The sequence below is a fragment of the Manis pentadactyla genome, chromosome 5 (genome assembly GCF_030020395.1).
Source record: "Manis pentadactyla isolate mManPen7 chromosome 5, mManPen7.hap1, whole genome shotgun sequence".
In the NCBI taxonomy this organism is placed as follows: domain Eukaryota; kingdom Metazoa; phylum Chordata; class Mammalia; order Pholidota; family Manidae; genus Manis; species Manis pentadactyla.
Window position 1 is genome coordinate 177,345,639 of NC_080023.1, and position 24,419 is coordinate 177,370,057.

Sequence of the window (24,419 nt, forward strand, 5' to 3'; positions counted from 1 at the left end):
CTTGTGGATGTTATCTGGTACCATGCCAGACCTTACCAAAGTGGTAAATATAAAAACTGGTTGCAACAAGGAACCAGAAACCTGACCAATGGCTTTGCCTACATCCTACACCCACTGGCTGGTCTTACACTCTGAATGTATCTCTGACCTGTGCATGTGCTGGTCAGGTAGACACATTTCTTTAGGCCACGCTGAAGACACACATTTGTCAACACCCAACTCCTCGAATGTCTTTAGTTATTGGGAAGCCATCAAGCTCACAATGACAGACACAATCTTTTCAAATTTCTAGTTTTTACTTGAACATTCAAAATTTATCATTACCAATAAATACTGTCAGTTGCTTGCCTTGAGATTCACAAGCATTTTAAGAAAATGCCTGCCAAACACTGAGTCTGAAAAGCCAACCTATCAGTCCTTTCAAGCAGAACAGCACCCTTGAAGAGGTGGCTGGTGTGGCTCCTGGCTAAGGCCATGGGGGCTCTCTCCCTGGGGACGGCACCATTTCGGGGTGCATGAGCACTTTGTGCACACTTGCCGTATCAACTTGGGATGCTGAGAAGGTGCATTCTGGGGGGCTGAGCTCTAATAAGAGAGTCTTCACTGCATCACCAGGGCCAGGCTGCAGGGTCACTATTGGTGGTGGGCAGCACACCACACAGTGTGATGCCTGTTCACCACTCATGCAAAGGCTGACTCAGCGGAGGAGGCCCAACTACCACTGTGCAAAGAGTTCTGACCTCTTAGCCCCCAAAAGAGTTTGAGGGCCCCCAAGGACCATAAAAGACAAATTGAGAACTTCAGGTCGTTTCTACCTATTTAAGCCCACACTGGCGATGAGCAAATAACCCCCCTGTGTGCCTCAGTCTCAGAGGAGACTAAACACTTCCTTCAACAAAACTGTTCTCAACCAACTGCTAATTTCCCTACAGATTCTCCAACCCTTCATCAGTGTTAAGCTGCCAAAAGTGAACTTGTCAAAAACGCCAGAACGCCTTTCCAAAATGTTCTATGTTAAGTAAGTTTAAAAAAAACACCATGAATGTTAGCAATGTCTCCTCTGCCAGCACTGTGACGGGAGGCTTGACCACTACATGACACTCGGCTTTAGAGACCTAGAGACCCATTTCTCTAAGAATTTTAATCATGACAATCACAATGCCCTTCCTATTCTCAGGGCAGGGCAATGCTGAGAAGACACGCAGGCTCCACACAGCAGTGCCCACCTGCTGGTCCTGGGGCACAAGGGCCTCCCTGCAAGCCTCACAGCCCCCAAAAGAATATCCAAACTAACAGTTTTAATTCTGAAGTAGAAATTATATCCAAGGCTACAGCACAGCCTCATTATTTTGGACTCTGCTAACTCAGAATTTTGAATTTTGATAGGTTAGGCTGATGTTTCAGGTATTGTATTTTGTGTTAAGGGTCATCATCTCACAACTAATCCCTTGCTGTGGATGAGGAATAATGAGAAGATGCTAGTGGAAAGTTCTTTAACCACTAAAAAGGAGAGAAAAAAAGAAAGGGGGGAGAGGAAAGGAACAGTTTCTCAATGAAAGACTCTTTCACCACTGTTTTTACTGAGAACATGCCAGAAATGCCAGATGACTCGGTATATTCCCAAAGCAGACACTCCAGCTGAGGGCAGGTAGGCAGGTAGCTCCCAGGGCTTGTCCACTGAACAACAGAACAAGAGGTTTGGCATACAACTAAACTAGGAAATTTGCTATTTGACCATCTCCATAGAACCTCACTAAGTTGTAAAAATTACCTTTAAGTCTTCTAAATCATTGATTCAGAGGTCTCCCACTTACCAAATAAAAGTTATTGTAATGAAGTGATGGTACCCACAAGAGTTTCTCAAGAGGTTAAGTAGAGAAATTTAGAAACAAACCTGTTGAAAGGTCCTTATGTATTTTTGCTTTACGTATATGCAGAGATATTAAGCACCTGTTGGCTGGGCTCTGGTGTAAAGCCAGGCCTCCAGCTCCCTCCTTATGGGTGTGCAAATGGCACTCTGATTTCTCCCTATCCAAAACCACAAGCAAAACACTGGCTTGTGTCCTCTGTCCGCAACTCTAAATGAGTACCAGGAACCTGCACAGCCACACTGAACGCATCAAGGTGAAGGTGAAGGAAGAGAGGCCTTCCCTGCTCTCTAATGTAGGGGCGGCCACGCTCTCCTCAACTACAGCTGTAGAGGGGCGCCTTTAAACCGTGCACATTTGTGTTCCCCCAGAATTCAGTGTCCAAGGGGATGGAGCTAGGTGGAGCCTCTGGGAGGTAGCTTAGGGCATGAGGTCAGAGCCATTGCAAATGGGATCAGGGCCCTTAAAAAGAGGCCCCCGAGAGCTCTCTTGCCCCGTGAATGGGCCTCCCCAGGACGGGCCATGATACCACCTTGACCCCAGGCCTCCAGGGCTGTAAGAAGCATACATATGTTTGGAGGAGCCCCCAAATCTGTGGTCTTTTGTTACTGCAGCCCAAGCCACCTCCCTTCTTTTCTTGTCTCTCAGTGGACAAAAACATGGTTTCAAACACCGCACAAGGGACCATCTGAACGCTACATCCTGGGGATCGGTGCTCTGAAGACAAGGCCACTGTCTGGATCTTAGCAATTCTTCTAACTGTACAGGTTCTTGTCCTCATTAAGAAATCCATCACATGGGACAAGTATGGCTATGGCTCAATGCCCAAGGACAACAGTGGGATGGGCTCCAGAACAGGAGCCTCCCCGCCGTTCCATGACAGAGCAAGAGAAGAGAAGAGTATGGACAAGTGCACTCTCAGAGGGGCCAGGTGCTTTGAGTCACTTCCCAGGACAGTACTTCAGAGGCCGCTGCCCCTCAGAGCCAACAGGTCCTGTAGCTGTTGGTCAGGAATCCTGATCTTCCAGGGCCCCTCTGCCCAGCTGGCTACCCTGCCGCCTTTATAGCCACATGGGTCTGTTTGGGTTCTGGTGTATCTGTGCGGGCCACTCAACCTGGCACCTCCAGGGGCACTGCTGCAAGATCCCTGAGCCCTACACCATCCACAGCCCCCATGCTACTCTCAACCTGCTTCACTCTGGCAAGAGTTGTTAGCACCCAGTGAGAGGCAGTACAGGGAAAGCCTACACCCTACCTCAAAACACCACTTGTGCACAGAATGGCCTGCCTACCTCAGGTGCCTTAGTCAGAAGGCCGACACCCTGTAGCCTAAAGGAGCCCTGGGGCAGCACGCCTGCAGGTGCTCCACCCCCTGTGGGCCTCATTTCTGACAGTCCATTTTGAGCGGGAGGTGTGCAGTGAACCATCTTCACCTGCAAGGACAAACCACCTTATACCATGCTTGTCCCAAAAGGCAAGTATTTGGTTAAGCCCATTAAAAAGTTCAAAGCTATTACATATATTCCTAAAGTAACCCATTTTCCCAGGTGTTAAAGTTTAGAGTCAACTGTTTTTGAAAATTCTCATTTCTCAACAAAGGAGCATCTCTAATCACCAGCTAGAGCAAGGTTCTCAGTGGGGTCCTCAGGTGTGCTCAGGAGGTCCCCAAGGGCAGATTAACTGCACTGAGGTGTCTTTCCCATGGGCCACTCTCTTGCAAGTCCCTGGTTGTTTCAAAGCTGGATGCCAGGGATAGTGAAACAGCATCTGCAGAAGCAGAAGTGAGAACCCAGCTGTTGTCAGCTAAGCCAGATGGTAAAGAGATTTGCAAAAATGTAAAACAATGCCAACCTTTCTCATTACGTGTTTTTGCAGTGGAAGATGGTTTCCATAAGGTGTTTTCATGGTAACCGGCAAGGGCTTATTACTATTTAAAAATGAGTAAGTAAATTTAAATGTTTCGTTTTAAATGCCAAACAACAGATATAATATGAATAAACAAAAGCTCTTCAGGGTCTTCATAACTGCAGTGTGGAGGACAGTTTGAGAACTGTTGACCTGGCACAGGCGTCACGGCAGGGGAACCGCTTAAAGGGCTTCTCTCCTGGGACACCACCTGGGATGCACCCCCAAGCCAGCGCTCCAGCACTGCTCCTCCTCCATCCCAGACCCACGTGCTTACTGGGAAGCGCCGACTTCCAGTTCCAAATTTGCAGCCCTCATACTGACTGCCACCTGCGTTCAAAGAGAACATGCTTGGAGAAAAAACAAAGGCCTTTCCTCACAAGCATCTGCTTCCTGATAAGGAAACCTGGGAACTCAAAAAAGACCTAACTGTGTGCTTTAGCCAGAAATCTCCTTCCCCGAGACTGGCAGCAGCCAATGCCCCATTTGTTTTGGGGATAGTGAGAAAGGTCTGAGCTTAAATAAAGGAGTTACAGAATAAATGACAGGACTTTGTATCCTTTCTTAGACTATTATGCATAGCTGAATTTGACAGACAAGCCTGAGTACAATATAGGCTTACACTGCTACATGGGGAGGGAGGAGCACAGAGATGTCATTGCTGAATACATGCTGTGAAAGGGAAAATACTTTATGATCTAACAAACCCAGAGTCCACAGCTTGCATTCACCTAGCTCTGTATCCCCTCGGGGCCCAGTGGCATCTCAGGGGGACGACTCCTCTTTGAGTGGGCTCAGCACTCCCGATCCTGACCAAGGCAGCCAGCAGTGCCCTCCCCAGTGACATCCCCAACCCCCATTACAAGTGGGGTAAGTCCTCTGATAAGGAGGCTGGGGGTTGGGAGGCTCAGGGGCAATACCACTTAAGATTGCAGGCTCTATGTCAGGCGTCCCTGCCTCTACTCCAGGGGCAAACCTAAGAGCTGGGCATGTTGAGGAAGTGCATCTCCCTCAGGGCTGTACTTTTCCTGCATGGGAAATGGGGACAATTGTGACTTCACAGTTTCCTTAAAGGACATATATCTGAAATTACAGTGTCATGGGCTGGGCGGTGCTGGCACACAGCAAGCGTGTGCAGTAAGCAGCAGATACCATCTATTAAAGTGACAACGTGCCCGTGAATGGGGAAGGAGGCCCTCTTAGAATCTATTTCACAAATATTTACCTAGAGTCCCTTCTGTGCTCAGTAGGGGGACAGTGCAGGCAACATTCCTGTTCCCATGGACCAGTGGGCATGTTTCCCTCTGACCTGGCAGAGGTAACTGGGTATGGGTAGGTGCATTTATGAAGGTGCTCCCAGGAACACATTTTCACAAAGGGACAAACCAATGCCCATCTCCAGGAGACTGGTGTGAAAAAAAAAAATCAATGAACACCCACAAAGGAATCTTTAAGGCTGTGATTAAGGGGTGATGAACCCCATGGCCACTGCCATGGAAAGGGCTCCAGGCATGTGAGGGACAGGCAGTTACAAGCCAGCCTTGCACAGTGAGAGTATTTCCCACAAACAGCCCACCACACCCACCCAAGGGAACAGCTGTAATGTATAGGCTTCTGATTTCTGCTTTCTTCTTTGTATTTTTAATACTGTCTTAATTTCCTATATATGCATTTATCATTATAACTCAAAACACAGTAAAGCTATCATCTATTGGGGGAAAAAACTCATTTACCTTCTTATAAAGGTGTACTAAGGGCCATCTACACATCTGCATGAGTATATGAAGAACAGAAGCACAGCATCTATGTCTGAAACGCAAAAAGAAACACCTCCGCAAACTACAAGATAATCACCACTACAGATTGTTTCATGATCACGACAAGTATTAAAATACGTACACAACTACGTATTAAACTTCACATAACAACTTATCCTCAAAACTACTGCTCAAAAAATATAATGAAGTCTAAGCAAGAGAGACTGCTCCCAGTAAGTGTGGGTACTCAGACCATGTGAGCTCCATTCAGACTGCTTCTGAACCTCTTTCCTGATGAGTATGTTTCCATTAGTTGCTAATCACAGACCTTTTATGATGAAATTAACACACATCATTTGCTACTGGTCATAAGAGAGTACTATCAGACATACACTGTAAGGGACCCTACTACTTACAAAGGAAGAAATGCAAAAAAGGGAGCCTCAGTTTACAGAAACCTTTCTTACTGGATTTCCTGAGGCCACCAGGCATATGAGAAATAAGACTTCTATTGGACAGTGCCACACTGCAGGGACCCAAGGACAACAGTGAGCTGGCCCATAAATACATCCAATCTTTGCTCTCCAAGAGCCAAATGGAAATCACTTGGTATCAGCAGATTAAAAGGTGTATTAGAAAAGGTAAAATGAATCACTTTAATGGAAAGAAAACACTCAGGACCTGGAAACCTGGCAAACACACACTAAAAAGGAACTAGCCCCTGGGCTTCTCCGAATGGTCCCTAGTTAACGGAGGCACCCAATGATTCTGAAGACTTACAGTGTCAACAGCAGGACCCACACACTCCATCCACCGCCAGAAGAAGAACGGGCGCCAATGTCCCCACTCCAACTCCTCCCCTTCCCACGTGAAAACAAACTCCGTCCAGCTCAAGACCCACCTGCAGCATGACACTCCACCCCTGAGCCCCAGTGACAATTTCTTCAACAAACTGTTGTGATGCTCACACATACACACCCTGAGCATCACCGTGTGGAGGGTAGCAACTGGTAACCATGGGTACTGACAATAATGAGCAGGGGAGCAGCCAATCACACAACCTTTGATTTGTGCCCTTTCTTCTTATCAGAAGAAAACTCACTCTTCTTGAAGTAGCCTGAATTTAATCGAACATTAATCATAAGCAAATTAAAGATACACATTATTTCTAAACTCATTATTAAAATAAGTCTCCAAGAACACAGGCAAGTAGGGAACAGAGTGTCTCAAAGTGCTTTAGGCAAAAGTTTCACAACAGTGCGGGGGCTTTCCAGGTGCCACTTCTGAGATGTCTCCACTGTTTAAAATGGGCAGAGCAGACAAGTCAGAGTCACATACACATATCAACCCCAAGTGCCCTAAGAGTTCTAAGCTCCAAGTGCATGGCTGGCAACCTGGATTTCACAGAAGGAACCGGGATGTCCCAACAAGTCTCCACTACACTAACACTAGGACTGGGAAGGCCACCTTTCTGGTCTCTGAGACAACCAGGTTGTTTTAACACATAGGTTGCAATACATATTTGCCAAATAAATTGAGGAATCGTTCTAAAGATCATGAAATTTATCTTTAAAATGCATGGCTTATGCACCCTTCTTGCAAGCAGGGCTTATGTGGATTTGGGGGAAATCACAGAACATTTGTGGGTGGGGGTGCCTACAGCTCAGTTAGAAGCCGGCTCGAAGATCTTGGGCAAGTTCCTTCCCTGTACTTCAGTTTCCTGAGGTTGGAATGCAAACAAAAGCACCCTCCTTCACTGAGGTAGCGCTGGAGGCCTGCTCCGAGCGGGGCCACGTGGAGCAGTGCCCGCTGTGAGCTGTTAGTGGTGCTGAACAGAGGCTCAACTTACCCCGGTACAAAGTTACGTGACTATACGGAAAAGATCTTAAAATCTGTTTCTCCTGCAAGATGTTCCCGTACATTAGGCTCAAATCTCATTCTCCCAGTGTGCAAATGATGTGGATACTGGAATCTACGGCCAAGGCACGAATTAGTGTCTCCAACTTAACTCACGTGCTTAATTAACTCCCGTGCTCATTTCTAAGCCCCACCCAATTCTAACTCATTTACTGAGGTGCTAGATTCAGCAGAAAACCTGACCCCAACCTTTTGGGTCTCACAACCTGGCTGGGGAGCTAGACACGGGAACAGAGGGAGGAGAAAGCAAACGAGGATCTGAGTGTCAGGTGAGAAAGGACCAGAAAGGCACAGCTCCCGCGGAAGGCCAAAGCCGCCCCCTTCTACTTGCAGCATGACCGGAGAGTGAAATGGGACAGAAATACAGCCAGTGTACATCAAATTGACAAGTCCGCAATAAAAACTGAAAATCAGTATTTTAGGCTATATACATACTTTACGAAAGTGAAACCGATTTTCTGAAAGCCTTCTTTGCTTCCTACTTCGCCAAATATCACACAACTGTCCCTAAAGCTGTCCTTCACAACAGTAGCCGCCTGGAAGTCGGCCCAACCAGTTACAGGTAAGCGCCTACAATGAACTTCCAATCCCTCCAGGGTCTAGAGGAACTAACCGGGTTAAAAACCGGCCCCAGCCAGTCACCTGACGAGGAATTTCTGCCGCAAGCCGGCCCGCCGGGAACTTCCGGGAAAAGCGCTTCCCCGCCCCTCGCCCCGCAGGGCTGGGCCCGCCCGCCGCCGCCGCCGCCGCCAGCCGCCGCAGCGTCCGCCACCGCCCCTCGGGAGCCCTCAGACCGGCCGTCCGGACGCCAGCGCCCCCGGGCTGCTCCGGGGCGACCCGGGCCGCGCCGCGCGGCGGAGGGGCCGCCGGCCAGAAGCCCTCGCCCCTCCCCCGCCATCCCCGCTGCCGCCATCTTCTCCGTCCGGCGGAGCGCGACTCGCGCTGACCTCGCGGCTCCTGGCTGCCAGGCTAGGGCGCTGCCGCCACCGCCTCACCCCCGAGCACTGCTCGCGTCGCCGTCCCCCGCATGGCGGCCCGGACGCCACTTACCGCGGGCCGAGGCCTCTGGGCTCTTGCAGCCATTTCCTCCGAGCGCCGCGAAGCGTGCAGGGCGGGCAGGCGGGGGTCGGCGCCACCACCGAGACGCGGGGCTAGAGAGGCCGCCCGCGCTCAGACCAGCGCCCCCGCACGGCTGGCGGAGGGAGGAGGCCGAGTCTCGCCCCGGCTGAGCGCATGCGCCCCTGGGAACGGGCCGCTCGGGGAGCGCGCTGCGGCAGGAGGGCCGGGACGAGCACCAAGAACCCGGCGCAGCGCTACGTACCTCGTGGACTCGAGCCCGCGCCGCCGGGCCGGGGAGCGCCCCAAGCCAGCGCGTCCGCCCAACCGCTCGGGCACATCTGTCCACAGGGGCTACAGGGAAAGGTGAGACAACTCCTGTCCATAAAGGGAAAGGGGGTCTGGCAGATACCCACCGCCCACCTGGATTTTCTTCGCTCCAACTCTAACCTAGATACTCCGCCAAGCGGACTTCACAGGGAAAACACTTGCCTCCCTGGCGCACCGTGGACGTTAGACGCTTGCCCTGAGCGCAGTAACGCCTTGGCTGAGGGCCCTTGCCTCCAGAGAGCGCTGCTCCAACGTTCCTTAGGAGAAGGGACCTCTTGGCCCGTTTTAACCCTTGACAGAAACGGAAAGGTACCCTGCGTGCAGAACTGCACCTGTGACCCCACAGAAGCATCCCTGATAAACCAGGGGCCTCACGTGCCCCCCGTGGGGGCAGGTGTGTTTTAACGAACATCTCCAAAGCTTGCAAGGCCTGCCAGTTTCTGAGAGAGACTCAGTTTTCCTCCAGGGAATACAAGGAAGCTTGTTTCTGCTGGTGTGATTCCACTAGGGCAACCTCGAATCTCTCAGGGAGGGGCTCCACACACGTCCACCGTAATTGTGTCTTAAGGTTTGCCCCCAGACGTGTACTGGAGTTTAGAGACGAGACTGTTAACCGGGCCTGAACCTGAACAGCTGTGTCATCCTGGGCAAGTTGTCACGTGGGACTTGCGCTCTGGGGTGAGGGGGACAAAGGGCTGCCTCCCTAACCAGTAGTTGGAATGGGGAACCCAACCTGCCTCTTCAACTGAGGATCTTTACACGACACAAAGCCAGCAGCAATGTCTTCTTAAAGGTGATATTTTCACTCTCAGGCACCAAGGACAGGGCCAGTGGTGGAAGGGGGGAATGACGCATGAGGAAGCTCAGAGTGAAGGACAAGCGCACAGAAGGGAAACATGGAGTGACAGTTTCAGCCACCCTCGGGTGCCTCTTCAGCAGCAGCAAGAAAGGGGACAATTCAGGGCTCCCTGGACTGGGCCTCCCCTTCCAACCCCAACCGCAGGAGCTGGCTCTGGCTGGCTGGGCCTCTGCTGAGGGGCACCCACCGTCCTTGGGCAGCCAGGCCCTCCCCCATCAGACATCTTCAAGTAATTCCAATCTGCTGTCGCTCCTTGTGGAGGTGCTCCTCCCTGGCGAAAAAGCAGCTCAACAGGCTTCCAGGCCCAGTAGGCAGCATGTGGCCCATTAGGCCGGAGGGCTACAAGCTACTCGCAAGGCTTCCAGTCTTGCAGGCATCCATGAGGCTACAGGAGGGAAGGTCCAGAGGCCTGGGCCCCCTCATTCACAACTTGCAGTCTCATTTTGCCTCTCACACTGTTCTGGGCCCCAGGGTGCCTGGCAGCCAGAGGCTGTGCTCTTAACCATTTGTGAATGAAAGGTTATTTCAAAATACAATACCCTGCTTCCCTGGGGATCAAATGTACAGTCCTAGGAACAAATACATTTAGTATTGTTTTTTATTACTAACAAAAGCTTCAACCACTGTTTTATTGTGGGTTTGTTTGTTTTTGAGAAACTGATGAAATTCCCATCACCTTTACATTGTATAAAGCCAGGGAACTTTAACAGTTAACTTTAGATAAGTCCACTTGCATGGTCCCACCATCTCATCATTGCTAAAAGGTTTCACAATCAAACTGGCTATTACCTCCGCCCAAAGCAAACACTACAGCACTAGGCTTTGGCTACCCTTTAAGGAACACAGCAGGTGACCCTTCTAATCAGACCTCAGTTTGCCCCCCAGTGGGGCTGATCCTACATTTGTGCATCACCATTGGAAAAGGCAACTTCGCAGCCCCTATGTGGTTAGAATTTGGGAGGGAAGTGTTCTCAGGTGGCCAACTGTCTCACAAGCAGAGTACTGCGGTGGTGCGGAGGGTGGTGGATAAAGCAAGAACTGGTAGGATGGCACAGGAAACAAAAGCAAAAAAAAAAGTTAGGACTAGGAGTTAAACTTTGCATCCAACCCTTCAGACCTGTAGACAGCTGGCTGAAAATCGTGATAGAACTACATCGTCAAAGTCAAGGAGAATTCTACCAACCTATCTTTTAGGCAAAAGAATAAACAAACATGAAAGTACAGGAAAGGGAAGTAAAGTGAAAGGAGAACCCCCATTAACGCTCTGCCAAATAATTTCCACACCGTGTATAGCCGCTGTCAGTCCTCTCAACAGTGCCAGCAACTGCTGCTGCGATCAACTGAATTGAAAAGCGCTGGCTCTTTGGCCACTTCAGCCTCTGGAAGTGACTCAAGACAAGTGGCTCTGGGCTGAGGACAGCATCTGAAGCAAGGTGGAAAGACCTGAGCAGAAGATGCCAGTCTGGATGTGCTCTTAGCTCTACCCTCCTCAGAGGTGCCTGGCCAGGAAAAGTCACCGCCGTGTTTTCACCTCCCCAGCTGCAATGAAGTCCTAGCTTTGTTACCGAAACAAGAGTAAACATATTCAGTAGAACAATGCTGTGACTCCTCAGAATAGACCCTGTTGCTCTGAGACATCTAGTCATAATAGTCAACCTCAGAAGAAACTCATACTTTAATTAGGCGTAAGAACTATTTCCTTTCTGGCTGGTTTCACCTCCCAACAGTCTCTAAAGGAATATACAAGTCAGAAAGCCAGAAAAATCAATGCAATTTACAGATTTTCAGAGTAAAGCAGTTGTGCCCAAACAGGCCTTAGAGGCTTACGATAGCACAAAGTATGTAACAGAGAAAAGGGGAAAAAAACAAACCCACAGATCTTCACTAAATTCCCGAATCCTCAGGGGAGCTTGACAGAAAGCTGTAGGGGCCCCCAAGGTAAGAGACGGCATCAAAAGGAGACCCTTGGCCGGGTAGAGGCCTCAGGGTAAAGATGTGGCTACAACTGTACAGGTGACAATTTAAGAGTTTGGTTTTTTTCCAAAATGAAAATACTTAAAAAGCAGAAGAGACTAAAGTCAGGTCTAACAGTGGCTTTCTGGGTTTGTCCACAATAGAAATACTGCATACACAGATTCCCATTCCTACCGGGCTCACCAATGGTGAGGGTGGGAAAGAGTGTAACTGCATGAATACCAACAAGAATAGTGGGGGTGGAGTAATCAGGACTCCAAAAGGACACCCCAAGCTTTTATTCTGAACAAAATCAATACTCATAAATCATCCTTCCAAACCAGAATATTTTCGAGTTCCAAAATGAACCAACTGCTTCTAAAATTTAGGAATCCAAGGAGAAATGAAATCTCCCTATCTGTCCACAGAAGGTGGGAGACCAAGAATGTTTGCCTTTTATGGTAATTCAGAGAAATGAAAAATCTCTGTAGTCAGAGCCACAAAGTTCCTTTGGCTTCAATGGAAAGTGAGCATTTAAAAAGTAAACTGAAGATTTTAGTGAACAAAGCAAAAAACAAAGAAAAAACGTGGATACCAGCTAAAAAGATGTCTTGTCTCCAGTCAGTGCTGTGCCTTCCTCCCAGCCAGACATCTGATCCTAAGAGCTGGGCTCATGCCAAAACCCCCTCAAAGTAGACAAGATGTAGCCATGCACATGTGTATTACATAAGTGTTTATGTATGTGTGTGTCTGTATCTACATATAAACTTTTATTTAATTTTTTAAAAAAAGGTCAAACCTTAAGCAATATGTGTATATAAAATCCTTGAGCAGCCAGGTCTGAAGGGCAGAGTCAGATTCAGCATGAAATGTGTATGATGGTGTCTTGGGCAAACTAAAAGCCATCAGCACACTGGCTGTTGCCGTCCTGCAGGTCTGCAGTGGCAAGACTGTGGCCCCCGCCCCATCCCATGTGTTTCAGGTGGCACTGGACTGGACACAGTGTATGTTACAAGCTCAGCAAGAAAAGTATTACTTTTGCTTTTACACATCCAAAGAAACTGAGGACATACCCGGTGCTTTAGGATTTAGTGGTGTAATGTAGGAAGGGAAATAACAATCAGATGAGGAGGGATAGGGTGGACCACATCAGACAATCCCTATTAAACCTGCTTTGCTGGGTCTCTCAGTTCAGCTAAGACTGTGACATCTGAATATCTGTAGCAGAACTAAGTAGTAGTAAAATCCTCCCTTACTCCTTTCAACATCTTCATGAAGAAATCTGAAAGGATTGTGAAAAGCTAATGCTGTGGGAATTGACTGGTGTTTACTGCCTACTTGTAATAATTCTGAGCATCAAGAACCAATCAGTTTATTTATCCTGAAAAATCAGGTTTCTTTTGCCAAATCATTTTGAAAGCAGGGGCTCCAGTGTATATGGGTTTGATTTTATGCTTTTGGGTTGTAAGAGTAAGACGAAAACATCCATGGAAATATGGTTCTGTAAAATGTGGCTGATATCCTGGTTGTTAAAATCTAGGACTGGAGTAAAGAAAACAGTGTATTTTATTCTCAAAATACCTTACCCTTTTAAAAAGTTCTTTAATGCTTTTTTAAGATCAGCAAATCTTTAAAATATCTCTCTCTAAAGAACTCTGATCTGTCAAAATGAAACTTTCCGCCTAGGCTTGCAGAACAGTGGTCACTCTGGTCACCTCTTCCCTCTCAAGAGCCACAGCCAGTTAATGATCCCATGGGCCTGAAATAGTGGTCAACCTGGTCACCACCCCCAGATGGTGATCAATGGCACTGCACCCTCCTCTGTCCCTGAGCCCATCCTCTTTCATGCTCCCCCATACCCCTGGAGCCCTTCCTGCTCACTGCTGTCTTCAGGGCTCTGGCCAGGCTGGCCTCTATCTTCACTCCATACACTCTCCATAGGGGACCTCATGCACACGTGTCTGTGCGTGCTTTTACCTCCATCCATATCCTGGTCCACCCACTCACCTGCTCCCCTAACATCTCCACTTGATGCATCAAATGTACCTCAAAACCTAATGAATGCAAAAGGAGCTCATAAATTTCTGAGCCACCACCTCACCAACCCAGGCCCCCCTTCGGTGTCTTCATTCAGTGATGGTCCCACTTCAATAAACCCAAATGCACAAGCCAGAAGCCTGGAGATTCTTGACCCACCAGCCTCCCACTCAACCACCCAGGAACACCGTTGCTTTTGTACTTAAGGCATGAGTCCACCTGCTCCCCTCTCCACACCTGCTACATGGCCCAGATCACTCCTCAAGATGTTAAACCCACCAGCTGTCTTCACCTTACCCCATTCACACCTCAGTTCACTGCAATATAATGGTTTCCATTCCCACCATGTCACACACAGAACTTGCTCTGTCACCAATAACTGTCACGTGAACAGTTTTTGGGGAATGTCATACTGGACTGCCCTGCTGCATTTGACACTAATCACATTAGAAACTCCTAGAAACACACATCGTTTCAGGAGAGCCTACTAAACCCCCGATCATCAAAACTGTCCCCTTGACAGGCACCTTCTTTCAGGTATGACAGCTACCCATGCCCCTCCTGATCCTGGACTCGATGCGCTCCTCTTCTCTGTGACCTTCTCTGAGTATGTTTATCAACTCTCACTTGTGTCCCAACAAAAGCTTCCCCTCCAGCCCTCACCTTTCCCTTAAGCTTCACGTGTGTGCCATGGGGGCCTCAAACTCAAGGCCCACACCGAGCCATCCTCCCCTCCCCTCCTCCCATCTCACTCTTCATGATGGCTGTTACCCACCTGGTGCCACCACCAGAACCTCATCAAGCAGGCTACACATCTGAGCACCATTCCGACTCCTCACCCAGGTCCACAAACTGCCAACCACTAAGGACTGCTGATTTTCCCTCCTCAGAATGCTTCCCTTCATCGTCTCTGCTGAAACTGCTTCCAGTTAAGGTCATCACTCGTTCCTTTGTGTTCCCAACAAGTACCTACGTAACTCCCACGTGTACTAGATGTTTTGGCTCTTGTGCAGCTCAGGTTTGCGGTAAATCTTGACTTACCATCAGGCATCAGTGACACAGAACAGCGTGCCAAATGCTACACAGGGATGGTCTGTGACACTGCGTGAGCACAAACTAGAGGCACTACACAGGCTTTGTTTACAGAAGCCTACTCGTGAGAGCCCAGAGCCAGCAGCCTGGTGAGTCTAGAGAAAAACCACCAGGTGGGGAGCGGTGTTGAGAGGGAAGGGGTGGTAGTTGAGAGGCATTCAACTGTGCTCAGTCTGCTCAGGCAACTGGGAAGCCACTGAGGGTGCGAAGAGAACAGGGATGAGGAGAGATCACCCTGCCTTCTGTGCGGGTTTCACAAAGGAGCCTGCAGGACCCCTGAGGAGCAGAGAGGGTGGCCGCCAGGTTCTGGGGAAGAGGCTGGGCACCAGAGAGCAGCCAGTCTCAGAATTACAGAGGCGAAATCTGCAGGACTCGGAGAGGGGGGCGGCATTAACCTGTGACCCAGAGAGAAGGCACAGCTGAAGCCTCTTTGGACCGGAATATTCTATCTCCTCAGGACACTAGCATTCAAGCTCTTGGCTTGTGTACCCTTGAAAATAATTTAAAAATCTGTACACCCTCACACACTATGAAATTGACATCTAGAATTGCTTATACGATTAAGTATTTACAAAGGTTGTAATCAAAAACAAGAATTACATTCAAGTTTTAAATAGATTTGTGTCAAAACATGCAGATTTAGCTCGTTCGACTAACAGAAAATGTCCACAACCAGTCGTCATTGTCAAACCTATTTGCCGAATCGGAAGTACTTTCTGCGAGAAGTCCCACACCACTTTCACTTTATTCCGTTCACTTTAGAGCAATCACACGATACCATCTAATCCCGAGTTCTACTTCAGGAGGACAGCACATGCAATGCCCCTCAATTTCCTTCCCGAAGCTCTTAAGTCTTTGCAGCAACGGGAAAACGAGACCTGCTCCGACGGAGTCTGCACTCCGCTCGAACAGACCCACAACAGCAAGCAAATAAACGCGCAAATACGCATTTGTGCGCCTCGCGTCCACCAGGTCCCGGCCAAGGGACCTTGAGGACTCGGTCGCACAGGCCTGCAGCTTCTGCCCAAGGTGAGCGCGGCCTAGGGCACCGCGGGTCCCGAGAGGGAGACCCCAGCCGCAGAGACCCGCAGGCCCGGCCCCGGCAGCGGAGGCTACCCGAGGAAGGCCCGATTCTGGTGACCCATCGGCGTGCGAGCGAGTGCGGCTCACCGACACGCCGGGAAGCCCCGGGGCCCGCCTCAACAGAAAGGACGGGCGCTCCGTCGGGACGCGCGCTGGCGGCTCCGCCGGCCTGGACGGGGGCAAGCGCCTGGGCGGGAGGGACCCCGCCTGGGGCCGCCCAGGGCCCCGGCACCTGTCCTCCACCCCCGCCCCATGCCCTCCGGGCTCACACACATGACGGAAAGGAACGTGAGACCTTCGCCTCCGACTCAGTCTAGACGTCGCTGTCCGGGCACGAAGTTCCTTACAACGACGCCTTGACGGCGGCCATCATTCCCAGAGACGGCCGACGCCTTTTGACTCTCGCGCCAACCCGTAGTGCGAGGGAACAGCGCGAGGGCACCTTTGCGCAAGGACGGAAGGTGGAATCCCGCGCTTCCGGACGGCCGCCGCACCCGCCCCCTCGCGGAAACACCTGATTGGCAGCCAACTCGCGCCCTCCTCATCTCGCGGGAAGTGCTGAGGGGGCGTCCGCCGGTGCGTCTGCCCTCCGGTTCCCCGCCCCCGCCTCCGTCGCAGGCCCGGCCTCCGCCTCCGCCTCCCCCTCCCCCTCCCCGGCTTCTCGCCACCCCTCCCGGGCCGGCCTCCGAACGGCCGCGCAGACCTCGCAGCGCGGGAGGCGGGATCCTCACGGTAAGATGGCCGCGGCGGGCCCGGGCCGCCGGGCCCAGCGTCTCTGCGGGAGCGCGGCGGGGCGGGGCGGAGGCCGGGCGCTGGAGGGGCCGGGAGAAGAGAGGTGGGGAGGGGTCCGGGAGGGGCGGCGGTGGGGGGCGCCCGCCTGGCCGGACCCGCGCTGGGGGTACGGGGCCCAAGGTCTGAGCAGGTGTCAGAATCGGGCAAGTTCTTGCGCAGGCCGCGCCCCGTGGATCTGTGCACGTCAAACTGCCCTGTTCCTCGGCGCCCATGTAGGCTCCTGCCTCCTCGGTGCCTGGGCGGTGTACCTGGGTGTTTATGCTGCAAGGGAGGGACGTTCCAAGCGAAGACTCCAGCGTTCAGAAGCGGCCACCAGCTAGAACAGTGGTAGTTACTAGAAGTGTTGCGCTGTGTTTCTGTGAAGAGACGAGTTAATAATAGAACCGCTTAGGGAAAAAACTGAGCTGGTGAGGCCGTAAATGCCTGCTTGGAAAGCAGGCATTCCTGGTCTTCAAAATTGGCTTGTTTAATTAGGTCTGTTGAATATTTAACTGCACAAAACACAACGGGTAGTTCCCCAGAGTTGTTGCCAAGGAGTGGTTCTGGTAAGATTGCCAATCACCTAGTGGAACTAAGAGAAGGCTGCCTTATTTGTCCTAGGTTCCATGAGCTGTCTAGGAATAAGAATTTGATGTGAGTGCGGGTTGTGCAGTTGGTATGATGGGTGTTGTATGAGGGCCGACATCTCTTGCTTTTGTCTCACGTGCAAGTTTTCTTCTGCTGGCCTCCCCTTCTGCTGCTCTCTCAGTTCCCATACTCCTTCTCAGCAATCTTTCCCCAACTCTTGACTTTTGAGGCCATTTTTTTGGGCAGATGTTTCCCTAATTAATATTTCCAACTCTGAGCTCGGGACCTATAATCCAGGTGCCTTCTGGACTTCGCCAGCTGCAGTTCTGGTAGTCAGCTCAGACTTGCCCTGCTCCTCAAACCTGTTCGTCTCCCGGGCTTTCCTGCTCAGTTGTGGCCTCCTCCTAAGATCTCAGACTTGACGCCTCCAGCCGAACCACAGTCTCCTTATTCTTTCTCTCTTCCACACTCAGTCGCAAAGCAGCGCCACTGGCTCCAGCCCCCAGAATCTCGGTCTGCTGTGCCCATCCAGCCCTCTGCCGCGCCTCTCCTGTTTGGGTGGCTCCTTGTGGGTCTCCTCAGCTCTCAGTGCCCCACATTTGCCATCTTTTAATTTATTTATTGAAGAAATTTAGCAAATGCTTTGATAGAGTAGTATTCTTGGAGTATTTTATAAAGTGTATGGAGCAGTATCCAGAATATATAGTTATGAATGTCAGTTATGAAGACTAAAATGAAGTGGACAGTGGTGGGCCCACACCGTTCTCCCGAGTGCACTGGTCCAGTCAGGACTGGCTCCTCCAGCCCATGGTATCCACATGAGGTTCACGTTTTATGCTCTCCTGTAAAACAGCAATGACAACAAAACAATTTGCCACCACGTCTGTATTTATTGCTGAAGCACATATTACGTAAGTTGTCTTGTTTCTTTACAAACTTGCCTGTCCACACTTGGGCCTTGCTGCAGCTTGCTTTACTCAGCCTGATGGCTTCTAGGCGTCATCCTTGTGGCTGTGCTCACGTATTTACTGCTGTAGGAAATATTTGTGTGTGAGTACACGGCCGCAGCCCCTTCTCAGCATTCTTTAAATTCATATAGCTCTGAAAACCAAACGTTTTTGTTTATAACCTATTTGATGGCAAAACCTGACCTGGTAAAGGCTTTTAGCAGCCTCTATTCTGCTCATACACAGCACCGAAGAAATCATATTGGCCTATGGGGTGCTTCCCCGGCCCAGTGAAGATGTCACATAATATATGGTAAACTGTGCGATATGTCTTTGAACAATCTGTAAAATTCTGAATTGTGAAACATGCCTGCCTGAGGGTTTTGGGTCTGGGATTGTTCTGTGCATCACTGTCTGTGCTGCTGTTGAAGGACATTTGGGGAGGTGGCTTCCATATCGTTGTCACTTTGAATAGTGTTTCTGTGAACAGCCTTTTCTGGGCTTGGTGTGCGGTCATGAGTGTTTGAGGCTCTCAGTCTTGTGGGAGTGGAGTTGCTGTATGTGCTCAGCTCCACGGGAGTGCCGCATTCTGACAGTCATGTGAAGGAGTTCAGGACAGCCCTGGGTCTTTGCTGACACTTGGTATTGTCAGACTCTTTCGTTTTTGTCAGTCTGGTGGGTGTAAGTTGCACACAGAATTGCGTGCGTCTTTTGAGCACATGCATCATAGCATGTTGTTTTCAGCTCAGACCTTTTGTGGCTGCCCTGTGGGCTTAGGTCACCCTGTCTCACCTTCTTTGTCAGACTGTAAGGCCCTACTCCCATATGAGCCCAGCCAAATCTGTGACTGCTCAGTTCTAAGACCCTTGACTCTTTTTTGCACTCATCCTCCCTACCTGCTGAACACCCAGCCTTCTTTCTAGTCCCTAAACCCATGTTTGGGTCTCAGGCCCTTTGCACTTCCTGTGTTCCAGATTTAAATTATCTTCCCACTCTCCCTTTTACTTCTTACCACATTGCCATGTTTATTTCTGAAATGATCACAATTGTCATCAAATTCCTCAGCAATTCTTAACATTTTTTTTGTTATAGAATAAATCAGAATGAGTTATACAGAAAAACCCGATGAAATCACGAAAGATGAGTGGATGGAAAAGCTCAATAACTTACATGTCCAGCGAGCAGACATGAATCGCCTCATCATGAACTACCTGGTTACAGGTAATGAGTGGCTTGCCACCAGGACGTGGGCCTCCCTTTTTGCACACACTGTCAGAACCTTACCACCAAAGTACCATGGCAAAGTTATAAAAATGCTGCTAACTTAAAAATTTGTGAGTTGTCATGTTAAAGGTTTCTGGAGATGAGATCATTATTCCAGGTCTCTGAGACCTAAGTCAAAAACCTGTTTCTTGGCCTTTGGAATTTTTAGTTAATCAAGATAATTAAGAATATTCTGAAGTACATGTGAAGTCCAGTTGATCTCTTGTGGCCAGTCTGCTAAGTTATCTTGGGCAGTTTGTAGAAGGTGTGTTCCAGTCGGAAGAGGAAAGGGAGAGGGCAGAAGCATACAGAAGGAAGCAGTAGTGGTCTGTAGCTAACACTTGACGTCAGAAAGGAAAAGGGTGATTTTGTGCATGGTAAGAAAAACCAGATGCTTTCAAAAGGTATAAGTTTCCTCATCAGTTCCTAGCCCTGCCCCCTCCCCACCAAATTAGTCTCTGTTAAGATATTTTTAAAGGTGATGAGGAAATGTCTACCCATAGCTGTGTGTGTGCACAGCTGTGTGTGGAGAGAAAGGCACATGCTGCTGTCATATTGAAGAGAATTACAGACTCACTAAAGGTGGAGTGGCCAGGTCCCTGCAGACTGTGAGGAGTGTCTGCTGTGCCTTGTCTCACCTGGACCAGAGCTGCAGTGTCTCTGGGTCTGGTTCTGGAATCACAGCCTTCTTCAGGGTGCGCCAACCACCACGGTGGCTTGGTAGCATTCATTATCACCTCTGTTGGTAGGTTAGAGTTTGTCTGGATGGTGTGGGTAGAGTGAAGCACACTTTTTCAATTTCTGTGTTGCAAGGACATAACTGGTAAATCACAAAGATATTAATTCCAACTCCTAAGAAAAGTGGTTCAGATCAGAGGTCGTTTACTCAAGACAGTTGTGCTCTCCAGAGATAAAAAGCCTTTGTGTTAAGGTCTTGATGCCTTTCTGAGCAGTGAAGATGGTTTTCATTTTCAGAGGGCTTTAAGGAAGCAGCAGAGAAGTTTCGAATGGAATCTGGGATCGAACCTAGTGTGGATCTAGAAACACTTGACGAGCGAATCAAAATACGTGAGATGATTCTGAAGGGCCAGATTCAGGAGGCTATTGCCTTGATCAACAGCCTCCACCCAGAACTCCTAGACACAAACCGGTATCTGTACTTCCACCTGCAAGTGAGTTTTGGTTGGGAGGCATCTGCTTTGTGGATACTCCATTTCTTAAGGTTATGCGTGGTGATTCAGAAGTAACGGATAATTTGCATTAGTAGAATACTGTTTTATTCTATGTGGGGAAGGGGTTTGAGTTAGCTGTTGTATTAAGTGTTCCAGAAGCTATTTCTTGCTTTAAAAGTGCATGCTAGATTGAGTCCCCTATACAGAATTTTATTGTTGTTAACAACCATTTGATCAATAAATATGAGAGATGCCCTCTCAAAAAAAAAAAAAGTGCATGCTAGAAAATAGTCCTTTGAGATGTCCTTTTGACTAGAAACAAGTGCCATACTGCTGGGTGTTGCTTGCCTGGGGGTGTGGTGTGTAACTCTGTCTGCTTTTGCTGACGACCAGCAACAGCACCTGATTGAGCTGATCCGCCAGCGAGAGACAGAGGCGGCGCTGGAGTTCGCCCAGACCCAGCTGGCAGAGCAGGGTGAGGAGAGCCGGGAGTGCCTGACGGAGATGGAGCGCACCCTGGCCCTCCTGGCCTTCGACAACCCCGAGGAGTCGCCCTTTGGAGACCTCCTTAATATGATGCAGAGGCAGAAGGTAAAGATCAGTGGCAGGAAAGTCTTCCTGTTTTTCCCTCAGTAGATGTTCAGGGTGGGATTGCAAAGGCGTGTGGCAAACTACGTGCGGAGAGTTTGTGGTGCAGGAGGGAGCCCCGAGACTGCTGGGCGTGGGCGCCGTGGCATGACAGCAGTTCCTCTCGGTTTTTAGTGCTTCCCTGCGTGATGCTGGGACATCAATGTTGTGACATGACTGCATGACAGTCAAGCTTCTTGCCAGTTTTCGCGTTTGTCTTAAATTTCTTCCTGTTCATTTGGGGGCTCATTAGAAGTAGGTGTCCTAAGTATTTTTTACTTAAGATCCTATCTGCTTGTGCAACTCTTCCTCTCCTCACCATTCTGTCTGCATTCAGCCACTTCCCCAGACACAGCTCCCTGACTCCTGGTGCCCCCCGAGGACGGGAAGCAGTGCCATCCTCCAGGGCCCCCTTGGTGTCCTCAAGGCTGAAGCAGTGAGACTTGTGTCAGCCCCCACCTCGTCTTTCCTCTTTCCCAGCCCCTTTGACCTGCCATCCAGGCCAGATTTGTGGCATTTGCTAAGCAGACCTCAAGCTCCTTCTAGTCAAGGAGAAGTTTACCGTCCTTCTCAGGGTCACGGGCTTTAGGTCATTTAGATAAATCACAAGATTTTCGTGCCGAGGTGGCTTCCCAGAAGCATAAAGTACACACTACAGTAGAGTCTCCGGGCTGGTGCTCTGCAGGTGTGGTGGCTTTTGTCGGACTATTTATTTTCCAGGTGTGGAGTGAAGTTAACCAAGCTGTCCTGGACTATGAAAATCGCGAGTCAACACCCAAGCTGGCAAAATTGCTGAAACTGCTCCTTTGGGCTCAGAATGAGCTGGACCAGAAGAAAGTAAAATACCCCAAAATGACAGACCTCAGCAAAGGTGTGATCGAGGAGCCCAAGTAGTCTGTGTGGTGGACCCGTGCCTTACCGGCACTGGACTTGCCGGAGTGTCCGTCCCTGACTGAAGGAATTTACTGCAGTAGACACCCCCCGTACTCTTTTCTGACCTGGCATCTCTTTAAAGGGAAAATGGCCCTTTGGAGCGCTGGGAAACCCACAGTGAGAGGCGCTGTGTCTGAGGGTGCGGCCGCACCGGGGTGTGGGCTACGGAGGAGTCGGCGGCTAGCGTGTGTGGTTCGTGGTTCAGGAAGCTGGCTCCACAAAGGCCGCCACGTGGTCCACACGGCAGCTCTGAAGCCAACCTCAGCGTGGGCTCTTTTCTTTACCACCCCCGCCCCCGGTTTTGTTTTTTCATAGAAAAGACTATATAAATTTGTAAATCCTAATTCAAAGATTTCTTTTGTGTGAGGGTATTGAGTTGATTTGTTTTCCCTTTTGGTCTGGGTTGTGTGGCTTTGGGGAGATGTGTGTGTGTGTGATGGGTGGGCTGTGTGTTTTTTAATTTTTTAAATATATATTTTGGTGCTGTATGTGGTGAGACACCTTCCTAGTGGACCGATGAACCATCTCTTCTAGGCAGTTTTGTTGAAAATAAAGGTTTCTCGATGATTTCAAGAATGACCAAAATGGCCTCTAAAAAGTTTTAATCATCTCAGATCTTTTGTTTGGGGCTGACTTCCCCGTGGTGAGGGCAGCTATGGGGCATCTAGCAGGTGCAGCAGGAGGGGTGAGTTATGTGCTTGGGAGTGGCCTGGGGGCAGGCACAGCTGGGCTGGACGTAGGTGCGTCATAGGCCGCATCTGCCTACCGTTTCCCGGGGCGCCCGTTCTGTGTGGGTCCTGACCCTGTGCGCTCGCCAGTGTCCCTGCCCAGTGGGGAGCTCACAGGTGGTGGTCAGTGGCCTTGGGAAGATGCGAGTGCCTGGGAGCGGGGTGGCAGATGCTGTGCCTGGTGCTGCTGGGAGCTGGCGCGACAGTCGGCTTGGTGGGTCCCCACGGGGCTCCTGCCCCCGGGGCGGGTCCTCTGCGGTGACAGCGCCCACAGAGCCTCTTTTGTTGCTGTGGCTCCTGCGTGTGCTCTGGAGGGAGTCCCTGCTGCTGGAGTGGCGGGGACTTGGTTCTCCTTCGCTGGACTCCAGGACTGAGAGAAATGCCATGAGCAGCTGAATTTGGGGGAGTCTGTTTGCCCTGACAAGCAAGCTGAGGCAGCTTTGTGGGTATTTGGGTGGGTCGGGGGTCCGCCTTTGATTGCAAGGACCACCCTCATCACATTCCTGCATACCTGGAGTATTTATCATTAACTGTCTAGTGCCAGCAGTTGTCTACCCTGAATATTCACACTGTGCTATGACTTGGAGTCTTGTGAGGTCGTCGTCCGGTGGGTAGGCGCTCTGGGCAGGGTTTATTTCCCTAGATGGTTTGTGTGATTCAATCAGAGGCAATGGTGAAAGTGTTGCATTTCCACTGTACACTGACCCCCCTGGTTTGGCAAGAATGAGGGTGTCCCCCACCCCTAGAAGGGAGGTGTTTCTGCTCTGACGGTCTCCATAATTATCTTCAGATCTGATCTTATCATCATTTCCTCAGAGGTTTAACACTACAAATAAGTTGGAAGGAAAAGGGATTAAATTCTCAGGTAATTAACAGTTAAATATAGTAGAAGCTGGAAGAGAAATACTGGGAGAGAGGAAGAGATAAAACCATACGTTTTGAAAAGCATCTCATAATTCAGTGTATACCTAATCCTTTTATTCGCATTGCATCACTCATCTATAATCAATCTGACACGTCCTTCAAACTGAGCTGTATAGTCATGTTAAGTCCTGTGTCCATAAACTGCTGGGGCCTGAAGGGGGGTCTGTCCAGGCATGAAAGGTCAGACTGCCTTTTGCTTTGCCGTCCGGTTGGCGAGCATCTCCCGAGCCGATGCTGCAGACCCACAGGAGCTCGTGCTCACACGGGACTCCTGTTCGCTCATCGTCGTGCACCAGGCTTGCTTTCCTGGGATCCCTTAGTGGACTGGAAATCCCCAACTTTTCCTGTTTGCCGCCTTTCTGCAGTGTTTCTTCAGCAATAAACTAAATTAAGTCATCTTGACGTAATGAACGCCAAGTGTAATTTGATGCTTCTATTTTGTTTCATTTGGTTCTCACCGTTGTTTTTATTAAAATGTAATGTTTTAGAGGTAGTTATTTCTTTTTTTTAATGCTTTCTTATGGAAAGTGCCTTGAAATAAATAAAATTTGAGAATACTCTGGTAGTCTATGTTCCTGACATCATGAAGCCCTGTGAGCAATAACACCT

General features: G+C 49.8%; 2 protein-coding genes across 5 annotated transcripts in view; one reads left to right on the forward strand and one right to left on the reverse strand.

The window, feature by feature from the left end:
- DIDO1 (death inducer-obliterator 1) overlaps positions 1–16,271 on the reverse strand; it is a 49,584-nt gene extending 33,313 nt beyond the window's left edge. Inside the window, exon 1 of one of the 4 annotated variants that reach the window (XM_036901756.2) lies at positions 16,131–16,271. The gene's annotated coding sequence lies outside the window, so the exon portion shown is untranslated. Of the gene's footprint in view, positions 1–8,497; positions 8,633–16,130 lie in introns of those variants that run through there. The other 3 variants (XM_036901759.2, XM_036901758.2, XM_036901755.2) reach the window with 3 other exon arrangements.
- Positions 16,272–16,419: 148 nt separating this feature from the next.
- Positions 16,420–23,591, forward strand: GID8 (GID complex subunit 8 homolog). Its single transcript, XM_036901760.2, has 5 exons — positions 16,420–16,589; positions 19,256–19,384; positions 20,402–20,598; positions 20,992–21,189; positions 21,946–23,591. Exons 2-5 carry the CDS (start codon positions 19,267–19,269, stop codon positions 22,117–22,119), a joined length of 687 nt encoding a protein of 228 aa, XP_036757655.1. The 5' UTR covers positions 16,420–16,589; positions 19,256–19,266; the 3' UTR covers positions 22,120–23,591.
- Positions 23,592–24,419: the final 828 nt, after the last annotated feature.